The sequence below is a fragment of the Pelophylax lessonae genome, assembly GCF_965119305.1.
Source record: "Pelophylax lessonae genome assembly, chromosome: 2".
NCBI lineage: Eukaryota > Metazoa > Chordata > Amphibia > Anura > Ranidae > Pelophylax > Pelophylax lessonae.
The window spans coordinates 691,296,683-691,309,095 of record NC_138769.1 but is presented as its reverse complement, the minus strand read 5'-3'; the positions used below and the strand labels follow the sequence as shown (position 1 = coordinate 691,309,095).

General features: G+C 45.8%; 1 protein-coding gene across 2 annotated transcripts in view; it reads left to right on the top strand.

Annotated features, from left to right (window-relative positions):
• The window catches only part of LOC309545257 (cyclic nucleotide-binding domain-containing protein 2-like), a 525,861-nt gene that overhangs the window by 55,604 nt on the left and 457,844 nt on the right, over nucleotides 1-12,413 (top strand). For both annotated transcript variants that reach the window (XM_082244395.1, XM_082244394.1), the window contains exon 2: nucleotides 7,042-7,204. In XM_082244395.1, coding sequence (XP_082100521.1) covers nucleotides 7,042-7,204 — 163 coding nt within the window. The remainder of the gene's footprint in view (nucleotides 1-7,041; nucleotides 7,205-12,413) is intronic.

The following is a 12,413-nucleotide window of genomic DNA, read 5'->3' as shown; positions in this document are numbered from 1 at the left end:
TAAAAGAAGAGATTCTGCATAGTCTAGGATTGGATTCACCACCACCACATCTAAATTCTGATGCAGAAGGCTTCCTTTACTTTGATAACAAACTCTACATACCTCCTGACATGCGCACTAAGATCTTGGAACTAACACATGATGTACCTATGGCAGGACACATGGGTATGACCAAAACATTAAATTTACTCACCAGGCAATTTTGGTGGCCTGGAATGAAGACGTCTGTACAGAAGTTCGTTTCCTCATGTGACACCTGTGCTAGGTCCAAAATTGAGACTACAAAGCCATTCGGGCTACTTTGCAGTCTACCTATACCCAAAGTTCCATGGGAAGTTGTGTCCCTAGATTTCATAGTGGAATTACCACCTTCCAAGGGATTCACTACCATTTTAGTGTCAGTGGACCATCTGACCAAGATGGCACATTTCATTCCCATTCGCAGATTACCATCATCTAAAGAAACAGCGGAACTACTAATTAAACATGTGTTCAAGTTACATGGAATTCCAAAGATCCTTTTATCTGACCGGGGTTCACAATTTATTTCTACGTTTTGGCAAGCTCTATGTCGTATATTACGTATTGAGCGGAAGCTTACTTCCCCCTATCACCCACAGACTAATGGACAAACTGAACGGGTCAACCAATGTATTGAACAATACTTGCGCTGTTACACCTCCTATTTACAGGATGATTGGGTGGATCTTCCTCCTCTGGCGGAATTTGCTTACAATAATGCAACCCACAGTACCACTAAGCAAAGTCCGTTCTTTCTGAATTATGGGTTTCATCCCACATTTCTTCCTCCACGCATCCTACCATCAAGTAACCCGGTGGCTACTGATTACCTTACGCAAATAAAAGACTCCTTGGATTTACTGAACACCACCATCTCTCATGCCCACAGCCAACAGAAACGGTACTACGATCTTCGTAGAAGACCTTCCCCTCAGTATACCGTTGGAGATCTCGTGTGGTTATCCACGAAAAATCTGAGATTGAAAATCCCCAGCAAAAAACTTGGACCTCTGTTTTTGGGACCTTTCCCGATCGAGAAAGTCATTGGAACATCTGCAGTTCGACTCACATTACCGACAGATCTCAAAATACACCCTATATTTCACGTATCCTTACTAAAACCACATATACCTAATCAGGGAATTAGACCTACCATCTTGCCTCCACCTCCAGTACAAGTAGAAGGGGGAGAAGAATTTAAGATTCGGGAGATTTTGGATTCTCGTATCCATAGAGGAAAACTCCAATATCTCATCAGATGGAAAAATTATGGACCTCAAGATGACACCTGGTTGGATGCTTCTGATGTTCATGCATCCAGACTTATACAAAGGTTCCACACCAAGTACCCTGAGAAACCAGTTCTATAGGCCTTCTGGAGCCGGCCTTACGGGGGGGGGGGGGGGGGGGGTACTGTAAGATCCTGGCACTCTCAGTGCCTTTCTATCATCTCACTTCCGGGTTGCGTTCCACCACTCAGGTAGGTGGAACGCATATAAGGTGTGTATTCCTTTAACAGTGCTGACGTCATCATCAGGCGCCGCACTGAGCGGCTATTTCAACTGACGGTCTGCACTCACACATTGTTCGTGCAACCGCTCCTGATACCTGCCTAACCTGACGCTGCCGAATCTTCCAGCTACATACCCTATACCTGGATTGACCGGAGCCTCGCTACCTTGTCCTACACTCCCTCACTACTGGCTATTGATAAGTACCCCACAGGGGACCCCCTCTTATCAAGAACGCTTGCTATCTATACCTGCATTATAAGAACTATTGCTAGCTCTAGGATACATGCTCTCCAGTATCTACCATCTGCATTTCTAAACTTAGATCGCTAGCTCTTGTGCCTATTATATGTTACAACCTGCATTACCGAACTAAACGTAGCAACACCTGTATATCTTGCTTGCTATTATCTATCACCTGTTGATTATACTAGATTGCTAGCTCTTGTGATTGCTATCTATCATCATCTACTATCATTCCTGTAACATCATTATCTGAGTGCTTATCATCATCTACTATCACTCCTCAGAGCCTATACCTTCAGTGTAACATCTCACTGCTACTTGCATAATTACTATCACTCCTGCAACATCACTATCTGAGTGTTTGTATATGTGCATACTGAATCAGGCTGAACCACTATGATGAGTCAAGAGAGTTGGATCAGGTGATTTAACAAGATCTCTACAAGACTACTGAGTGGAATTCTGCAGCTGCAAATCCAGTATCCTTGAGCTAAAACCCAGAGCGTTACATATTGCAGCCATTTGCTAAAATCATTTAGGTTCATTCTTCTTCCTCCTGAATGTACACATAGCACCCCATACTGACAGAACATACTGTTGACATTGTTGCAGATTTATTAAAAAAGAAAAACTGAAATATCACATGGTCCTAAGTATTCAGACCCTTTGCTCAGTATTTAGTAGAAGCCCCCTTTTGATCTAATACAGCCAGGAGTCTTTTTGGGAAAGATGCAACAAGTCTTTCACACCTGGATTTGGGGATCCTCTGCAATTCCTCCTTGCAGATCCTCTCCAGTTCTGTCAGGTTGGATGGTAAACGTTGGTGGACAGCCATTTTTAGGTCTCTCCAGAGATGCTCAATTGGGTTTAAGTCAGGGCTCTTGCTGGGCCATTCAAGAACAGTCACGGAGTTGTTGTGAAGCCACTCCTTCGTTATTTTAGCTGTGTGCTTAGGGTCATTGTCTTGTTGGAAGGTAAACCTTCGGCCCAGTCTGAGGTCCAGAGCACTCTGGAGAAGGTTTTTGTCCAGGATATCCCTGTACTTGGCCGCATTCATCTTTCCCTCGATTGCAACCAGTCGTCCTGTCCCTGCAGCTGAAAAACACCCCCACAGCATGATGCTGCCACCACCATGCTTCACTGTTGGGACTGTATTGGACAGGTGATGAGCAGTGCCTGGTTTTCTCCACACATACCGCTTAGAATTAAGGCCAAAAAGTTCTATTTTGGTCTCATCAGACCAGAGAATCTTATTTCTCACCATCTTGGAGTCCTTCAGGTGTTTTTTAGCAAACTCCATGCGGGCTTTCATGTGTCTTACACTGAGGAGAGGCTTCCGTCGGGCCACTCTGCCATAAAGCCCCGACTGGTGGAGGGCTGCAGTGATGGTTGACTTTCTACAACTTTCTCCCATCTCCTGACTGCATCTCTGGAGCTCAGCCACAGTGATCTTTGGGTTCTTCTTTACCTCTCTCACCAAGGCTCTTCTCCCCCGATAGCTTAGTTTGGCCGGACAGCCAGCTCTAGGAAGGGTTCTGGTCATCCCAAACGTCTTCCATTTGAGGACTATGGAGGTCACTGTGCTCTTAGGAACCTTAAGTGGAGCAGATCTGTGCCTTGCCACAATTCTGTCTCTGAGCTCTTCAGGCAGTTCCTTTGACCTCATGATTCTCATTTGCTCTGACATGCATTGTGATCTTTAAGGTCTTATATAGACAGGTGTGTGGCTTTCCTAATCAAGTCCAATCAGTATAATCAAACACAGCTGGACTCAAATGAAGGTGTAGAACCATCTCAAGGATGATCAGAAGAAATGGAAAGCACCTGAGTTAAATATATGAGTGTCACAGCAAAGGGTCTGAATACTTAGGACCATGTGAAATTTCAGTTTTTCTTTTTTAATAAATCTGCAACAATGTCAACAATTCTGTGTTTTTCTGTCAGTATGGGGTGCTATGTGTACATTCATGAGGAAGAAGAATGAACCTAAATGATTTTAGCAAATGGCTGCAATATAACAAAGAGTGAAAAATTTAAGGGGGTCTGAATACTTTCCGTACCCACTGTATCTGATTGTCCACTGCATAATAGCAGTGCTTGCGTTACTGTGGAATTGATTATTTGCTGGTACACTAATATTAATATCACAAAATCTTTTAAACCCTGATATTATCTTGTAAACATAGCAGTGACATCATCTCTGTACTGTTTATAGCTTGTGCAGAGAGCAGAGCTGTGGGAGGGGCCCAGCAGGCTACACCCACTACAGTCTGCCAGCAGAAAACTCCAGGAGGGGGCGGAGACAAGACCAGTAACCTTGCACAAGAGAGCAACAAAGACCGGTCTTTATTACAGGAAGCTCCTTTTACAGGCTCCCTATGTTTTTTTTTGTTTTTTTAGTTTCTTACATTTTAATATTTCAGAACTAACAAAACATAGAACCTTTAAGTACACATGAACTTTAATGGCATCCCAGTCTTAGTCTGTAGGGTTCAATGTTAAGTTGGCCCACCCTTTGCAGCTATAACATCTTCAACTCTTCTGGGAAGGCTGTCCACAAGGTTTAGGAGTGTGTCTATGGGAATGTTTGACCATTCTTCCAGAAGCACATTTGTGAGGTCAAGCACTGATATTGGACGGATGGATCTTCATGTATCACTTTTATGTATTGTGTGTCAGTATACACAAAATGGAAGTCTCAGGCATAATTTTCCATGTTATGTTATTTTTATACTGGGTATGTTTTATAGCAGAAAGTAAATGTTTTTATTTTTTTCAAAATTGTCAGTCCTTTCTTGTTTACAGGGCAAAAAATAAAAACCGTAGGGGTGATCAAATACCACCAAAAGAAAGATCTATTTGTAGGTAAAAAAAAGGACAACATTTTTATTCTGGTAAAGAGTCGCAAAACCTGCTCAACGATTAGTTAAAATAACGCAGTACCGTATCACAAAGAGTGGCCAGGTCATGAAGGGGGAGGGGAGGGGGGTAAAGTCGTTAATCTGTCCAAAAACAAATTTTCCACAAAAAAAAAAATATGCAGGTAAAATTACGGTAAAAACATGCAAAAAAGCACTGCAGAAACGCTCAAAAGAAAACTGCATAGGTGTGAAGGGAGCCTTAATGCAAAGAGGTGCTGCAGCACGGACGCCGAGTGACGCAATGACGGCACGCCTCCCTCCTGACGCGTTTCCTCCAATAGGGCTTCGACTGATAATGGGAGAGAGCAGCCCTGATATCTTTAAATGACGGTGACCCCGTATGTTATATGCAGTCCTGATATCTTTATATGCTAGGGATCCTGTATTTTATACACAGTCCTGATATTTTCACATGAGGACTCCTTATAATATACGCAGTCTTAATATCTCCATATGATGGGGACCCCATATATTATTCACAGTCCTGATATTTTCATATGACGATGACCCCCTATATTATGCATGTACAGGCTGTGCACAGTAGCACTTTTCCTGCATGCTGGGTATAATTCTCACTATATGTTATTAAGACTCTGCACGGTAGTAAATCTCTTCTTCTGCATGCTATGTGTAATTCTTGGTACCAGTTATTATTCGGTATGTATGGACTATGCACAGTACCATTTCTCTTCCCCCACATGCTGGATGTAGTTCTTAGTAATCTGTTTGTAAGGAGCGCTTATGAGTAGTTAGGTGTTGACACCAATCTACACAAGTCCCCGCCCCACTTTTTCTTGGATATCACAGGCCCTTACCTACTGTAGATGGACCCCCTCCGCCATAATGTCTCACACTCCTGGCCTTAGTCTTTAATATTCAGGAATAAAGGAATGTCCACACACAACATGGATACTCTGCACTTTACTGGAGCTTTGCAGGATTTCCATGACATCTGACATCACATTGACACATTATCATAATTCTTCGGTATGAAATGTCATACACAGGAGCAGTCAGAATCGCTACACTCTTACTTTTTCCACCTCTAGTGATACATCCTAGAACTCTATTCTCTTTTCACACTGCATGTCTGCACTGCTCAGTATGCAGATATCTTAAATAAGTACCCCAAATCTTTTTCCACTGTAGTTCTGGCCAACACCGTACCACTGAATATTGCATACCTCCCAAACCATCCCGGATTCGCTGGGACTGCCCCAGGATTTAAAGTATATCCCAGTGTCACGCGAATCTAGGCTGAGTCTCGCAGCAGATGCTAGTGTCAGAATCAGTCAGCACACTCACCCACCCGCCAGGTTGCCCACCTTCTCTAAAGAATGTAAGAGAAGGGGAGACCAGATCTGCTCCACCTCCTCCCCCTGTCCCCCTGTGTCTGCCCACAAACCCCGGCATGCACCCAATCCCATGGCTGTGAAGGGGTTGTGTGGGCGGGAAGTGATCCTTTCTTTCTGCCTTCTATGTACAGTAGTGATTCTTCTTGCCTTCCATGTACCATAGTTATCCTTCCGGCCTTCCATATGCCTTAGTGATTCTTCCTTCTTGCCTTTAATTTGCCTTAGTGACCCTTCCTGCCTTCCATGTGCCATAATGACCCTTCCTTCTATGTGTCATAGTGATCCTTCCTGCCTTCCATGTGCCATAGTGATCCTTCCTGTCTTCCACGTGCCAAAGTTATCCTTCCTGCCTTCCATGTGTCATAGTGATCCTTCCTTCCATCTACCATAGTGATCCTCCCTACCTTCCATGTGTCATAGTGATCCTTCCTGCCTTCCATGTACCATAGTGATCCTTCCTGCCTTCCATGTGTCATAATGATCCTTCCTGCCTTCCATGTGCCATAGTGATCCTTCCTGCCTTCCATATGCCATAGTGATCCCTCCTTCCTTTCTTCAATATACCATAGTGATCCTTTCTTCCATATAACAGTGATCTTTTCCTCTCTCCAATCTCTCTCCCTAAGGGTTGGTTCACACTGTAGACTCCAGCTTGTGGCACAGCAATCAAACCATATTTTATAGGTACCAGGTTTTGTTTAACCAGGGCCCTTAAGCTTCTCCCACTATAGTGTCTGGCCACATCCACTTTTTGCTGTGACGCACATAGTGCAATGCCAGTCACTATCTTTCTGAAATGTCCCTCATTCTCAAGTTCAAAAGTTGGGAGGTATGCTACCCTGCACTAAACATTGTCTTTATTCTCCAAAAATAATCCATACACATTCACTACTTAATAGCTTTGTAATCTATTTTTTATGAAAATCGTATTCCCATTAATAAGCTCATTGAGACCTAATCTAACTCTCTTCTTTGGTGATCCTGCAGCTCCTCTGTGGTTGAACCTGAACCCAACACTCCTTTAACGGACAGAAGTTTGGATGATGACTCTGAAACAGAAGCAGTGGTCTCTACAGGATATATTCTGCAGCTGGAAGCTTTAGAAAACACGGAGAAGACTGAATGTGGGATGGCACCCTTAACTCATAAGGTATCAGTTGAAAAGTTAACATAGCTATACAGTCTATCAAGTGATATATATTTTTTTGTTAGGGTGGGACGATAAAGTGGCCTGTGCATTATGGTGGAACAATAGGCCACATTCACATCTACAAATGGGCTGAACCCCAGCGAGGGGTTTTCAGCAATAAGTTGTGGGAGGCAGCCCCATTGAAAGCAATGGGAAGCTGCAGGATCCTGCTTGCATGTAATCGCTAATCTAGCAATCATCTATGACTGCCTGTGTCCAGGGCCGATCACTCGCAGGTGATCACTGCATGAACAATTACATGTGAAGGGCTGCGATTGCTTTAATGGGGCTTCCTCCCACAGCTAATCATCAGGAATCCCTGCTGGGGTCCTCACATATAACCGGTGTCAGGCTAAATCACGGGTGTAAAGTGGCAAATTCTAAAATGTTAACATAAAGCTACAGTATGTAAGCTGTCTTGCAGTGGTGGATACATAAAAAGTGATAAAAGGACCTTTCTTGTAGAAATTGCTGTATAAGGATCCCTTTAGGGCTGTTCACATACCCTAAAACCTAGACAATTGCTCATGTGATATATGGGAAAGGGATGCATTATTGTGTAGATTGGCCGCTCAGCAGTATTTTTTTTTTTTTCATTTTAGCACACATGTAAAAATCTGCATTTTGGCCACAAAATTACTTAAAGCGGTGCTCCAGCCCCCCCCCCCCCCCACCGAAAAAAATTAAAAGTTTTAATATTAGGACACTTACCTGTCCTGGAATCCAGAGATGTTGGCAACCCAGCTGATGTTTCCATCGGCTCTCGGGTGCTGCCACTGTCATAGCCTGTAAGGGAAACCAGCAGTGAAGCCTTGAGGCTTCACAGACTTTTCCATACTGCGCATGTGCAAAGCATGCTGCGTGTTCTGAATGGCCCGGTGGAAGGAGGAGGGGGGCCTGAACTTCTGAAGTACCTCGCCGTGGCAAGGTCCAACTGGAGTGGGGACGGATACCTGTCAAAAACAGGTACCCGCTCCCCCTCTCCCCAAAAGGTGCCAAATGTGGCACCGGAGAGGGGGGAGGAGACTGATGAGTGGAGCTTTCACTTTTGGGTGGGACTCCGCTTTAAACCATCCAAACATGATATATTTTCTAAAAGAAGAGACCTTGTAGAATAAACAGATGATAGTTATAAATGTTTATGTTGCAGAACATGTTTATCAATTGCATATTTAAAAAAAAAAAAAAAAAACATTTTTTGAAAACTAATTTCATGATTTAGCCCGCAGTTACCCTGGCCGAGTTTTCTTACCTCCTTGCTGCAGTTGTTCTCTTAGTCCTCTGATTCCTTTTACATGTTGTGTTGGCTTCTGCACTCACCTATGGGCATTGCCTGCTATTCTGTGGGTTAATATTTCCTTTCCCCTCCATCACTTCCTGGCCCACTTTCCAGTTTGTTTCCCTATATATCCATGTGCTCAGTCAGGCCCATATTGCCTGAGCAACTTCACAGTTCTCTGAGCTCCTGTCTGCTTACTACTTTGTGTATCTTGTCTGATTACCCATGTATCAATCCCAGCTTCGTCTACTGTCTGTGCTTGCCTGCTGCCTACCCTGACCTTGGCTTGTTTCCTGGTTTTACCTTCAGACCCCTGCTGTTGTATTCTGCACCCGCTAAGTGGTCTCTGCATTTTCAGCTGGGCATAGCTGGGGGCCGCAACCTGGTTCCAGCTTGCTGAAAGTCCATCCCCACCATCAGGGGCCCTGTTGAAGAAGCAGGCTGGGAATTAGACTCCGTGCCCTAAGAAACCCAGAGTTGGCAAACTACATGGGCCCACTATCACAGACTCCTGCATTGAATTTTAGTGCAAACACACACATTTTAATACCCATTTTTACTAAAATATAAAAGATTGGGTTACATTGAGTACAGTGGCGTACCAATGGGGGGGGCGGGGGTGCGGTCCGCCCCGGGTGCCACTCACTGGGGGGTGTCAGCCGGTGTCCTGCCCGGTGTGTTCAGAGTCAGACAGATCCCGCAGTGTGAAGGCAGCTGCAGTGGCTGGCAGCTCCTTCAGTCCGTGCTGCTAGTGGGGGGGCGGAGCCACGGCGGGAATAAGGGGGCGGAGCCGCAGCTGGAATAAGGGAACGGAGCCGCGGCGGGAATAAGGGGCGGAGCCGCGGCGGGAATAAGGGGCGGAGCCTCGGCGGGAATAAGGGGCGGAGCCTCGGCGGGAAGAAGGTGAGTGCCCATTGCAAAAGTGTGTGCTGGATAGGAGGGGGATGGGGCTGCTACATATAGAGGAATTCATCTTTCTCTATTCTTCCTGCAGCTTCCTGCTGAATAACTGATTCTCCTCCTCTCCCTCCTGCAGGAAGAATATGGAAAGATCAATTCATCTATATGCAGCAGCCCCATCCCCCTCCTATACAAGTTCTTTTGCTGGCCCCCCAAAGTTCTTAACCTCCTCCAGTGCTCCTAATCCCTCCCTCAGTGCTTTTAGCCCCTCTCCCCCCAGTGCACTAGACCCCCCCTGTTCTTTAGCCCCCCTCCATGCTCTTCAACTCCCCACAGTGCTTTCTCCCTCCCCCCTAAGTGCTCCCCGTCCCCCCAGTGCTCTCCACCCCCCTGATTTTCCCTGCTCGCCCCCCAAGTACTCCCTGTCCCTCCAGTGCTCTCCACCCCCCTGATTTTCCCTGCTCGCCCCCCAAGTACTCCCTGTCCCTCCAGTGCTCTCCACCCCCCTGATTTTCCCTGCTCGCCCCCCAAGTACTCCCTGTCCCCCCAGTGCTCTCCACCCCCCTGATTTTCCCTGCTCGCCCCCTCAAGTACTCCCTGTCCCCCCCAGTGCAATCCACCCCCTGCACCTTCCAACCCCCCTACAATGCTTTCCAAACCCTCTCTTAATTCTCTCCAGTTCCCCCCCCCCCCCCACCGGGCCCTTCAGCACCTCCAGTGCTTTCTGCTTCGTCTGTGCTCTCTGCTTCGTCTGTGCTCTCCGGCCCCCCTAGTGCTCTTCTATCTTCTATCATGTCCTCAGTCTCTGACCATCTACTGTATCATGTCTGTAGTCTCTGACCATCTCCTGTATCATGTCTGCAGTCTCTGACCATCTCCTGTATCATGTCTGTAGTCTCTGATCATCTACTGTATCATGTCTGTAGTCTCTGATCATCTACTGTATCATGTCTGTAGTCTCTGACCATCTCCTGTATCATGTCTGCAGTCTCTGACCATCTCCTGTATCATGTCTGTAGTCTCTGACCATCTACTGTATCATGTCTGTAGTCTCTGACCATCTCCTGTATCATGTCTGCAGTCTCTGACCATCTCCTGTATCACGTCTGCAGTCTCTGACCATCTCCTGTATCATGTCTGTAGTCTCTGATCATCTACTGTATCATGTCTGTAGTCTCTGACCATCTCCTGTATCATGTCTGCAGTCTCTGACCATCTCCTGTATCATGTCCTCAGTCTCTGAGCATCTACTGTATCATGTCTGTAGTCTCTGACCATCTCCTGTATCATGTCTGCAGTCTCTGACCATCTCCTGTATCATGTCTGTAGTCTCTGACCATCTACTGTATCATGTCCTCAGTCTCTGACCATCTCCTGTATCATGTCTGCAGTCTCTGATCATCTACTGTATCATGTCTGCAGTCTCTGACCATCTACTGTATCATGTCTGCAGTCTCTGATCATCTACTGTATCATGTCTGCAGTCTCTGACCATCTCCTGTATCATGTCCGCAGTCTCTGACCATCTCCTGTATCATGTCTGCAGTCTCTGACCATCTCCTGTATCACGTCTGCAGTCTCTGACCATCTCCTGTATCATGTCTGCAGTCTCTGACCATCTCCTGTATCATGTCTGTAGTCTCTGACCACCTCCTGTATCATGTCTGCAGTCTCTGACCACCTCCTGTATCATGTCTGCAGTCTCTGACCATCTCCTGTATCACGTCTGCAGTCTCTGACCATCTCCTGTATCATGTCTGCAGTCTCTGACCATCTCCTGTATCATGTCTGTAGTCTCTGACCATCTCCTGTATCATTTCTGTAGTCTCTGACCACCTCCTGTATCATGTCTGCAGTCTCTGACCATCTCCTGTATCATGTCTGTAGTCTCTGACCATCTCCTGTATCATGTCTGCAGTCTCTGACCATCTCCTGTATCATGTCTGTAGTCTCTGACCATCTACTGTATCATGTCCTCAATCTCTGACCATCTCCTGTATCACATCTGCAATCTCTGACCATCTCCTGTATCATGTCTGCAGTCTCTGACCATCTCCTGTATCACGTCTGCAGTCTCTGACCATCTCCTGTATCATGTCTGCAGTCTCTGACCATCTCCTGTATCATGTCTGCAGTCTCTGACCATCTCCTGTATCATGTCTGTAGTCTCTGACCATCTCCTGTATCATGTCTGCAGTCTCTGACCATCTCCTGTATCATGTCTGCAGTCTCTGACCATCTCCTGTATCATGTCTGTAGTCTCTGACCATCTACTGTATCATGTCCTCAATCTCTGACCATCTCCTGTATCACATCTGCAATCTCTGACCATCTCCTGTATCATGTCTGCAGTCTCTGACCATCTCCTGTATCATGTCTGCAGTCTCTGACCATCTCCTGTATCACGTCTGCAGTCTCTGGCCATCTCCTGTATCACGTCTGCAGTCTCTGACCATCTCCTGTATCACGTCTGCAGTCTCTGACCATCTCCTGTATCACGTCTGCAGTCTCTGACCATCTCCTGTATCACGTCTGCAGTCTCTGACCATCTACTGTATCATGTCTGTAGTCCCTGAATATCTCCTTTAGCAAGTCTCCAATCTCTTACTCAAACTTAAACACATTGCTAATATTAGCTATCTATCTATGCTGAAGGTAGGACTGTGCAGGGGAGGCAGAGAGTGCAAAAGGGGGAACTGTGATTAGAGAGACGGAGGGCAGACTGCAAGGGGCACTGTGATGGGGGGTCTGTGAAATTTGTGCAAAAAATATTCTTGAACACATTACATTTTTTTGTGGGTGTTTTTACATTTTAAAGTCGGGGGGGGGGGGGGGTGCCAGATATAGGATCCGCCCCGGGTGCCAAATGCTCTAGGTACGCCACTGATTGAGTAAATAGATATCAAACATGTCAAGTCGTAAAATTGGGTGCACCTGTAATATCAAGAAACAAAGAAAAAAAAAACTACAGCACCCAAAAAATCTACATAT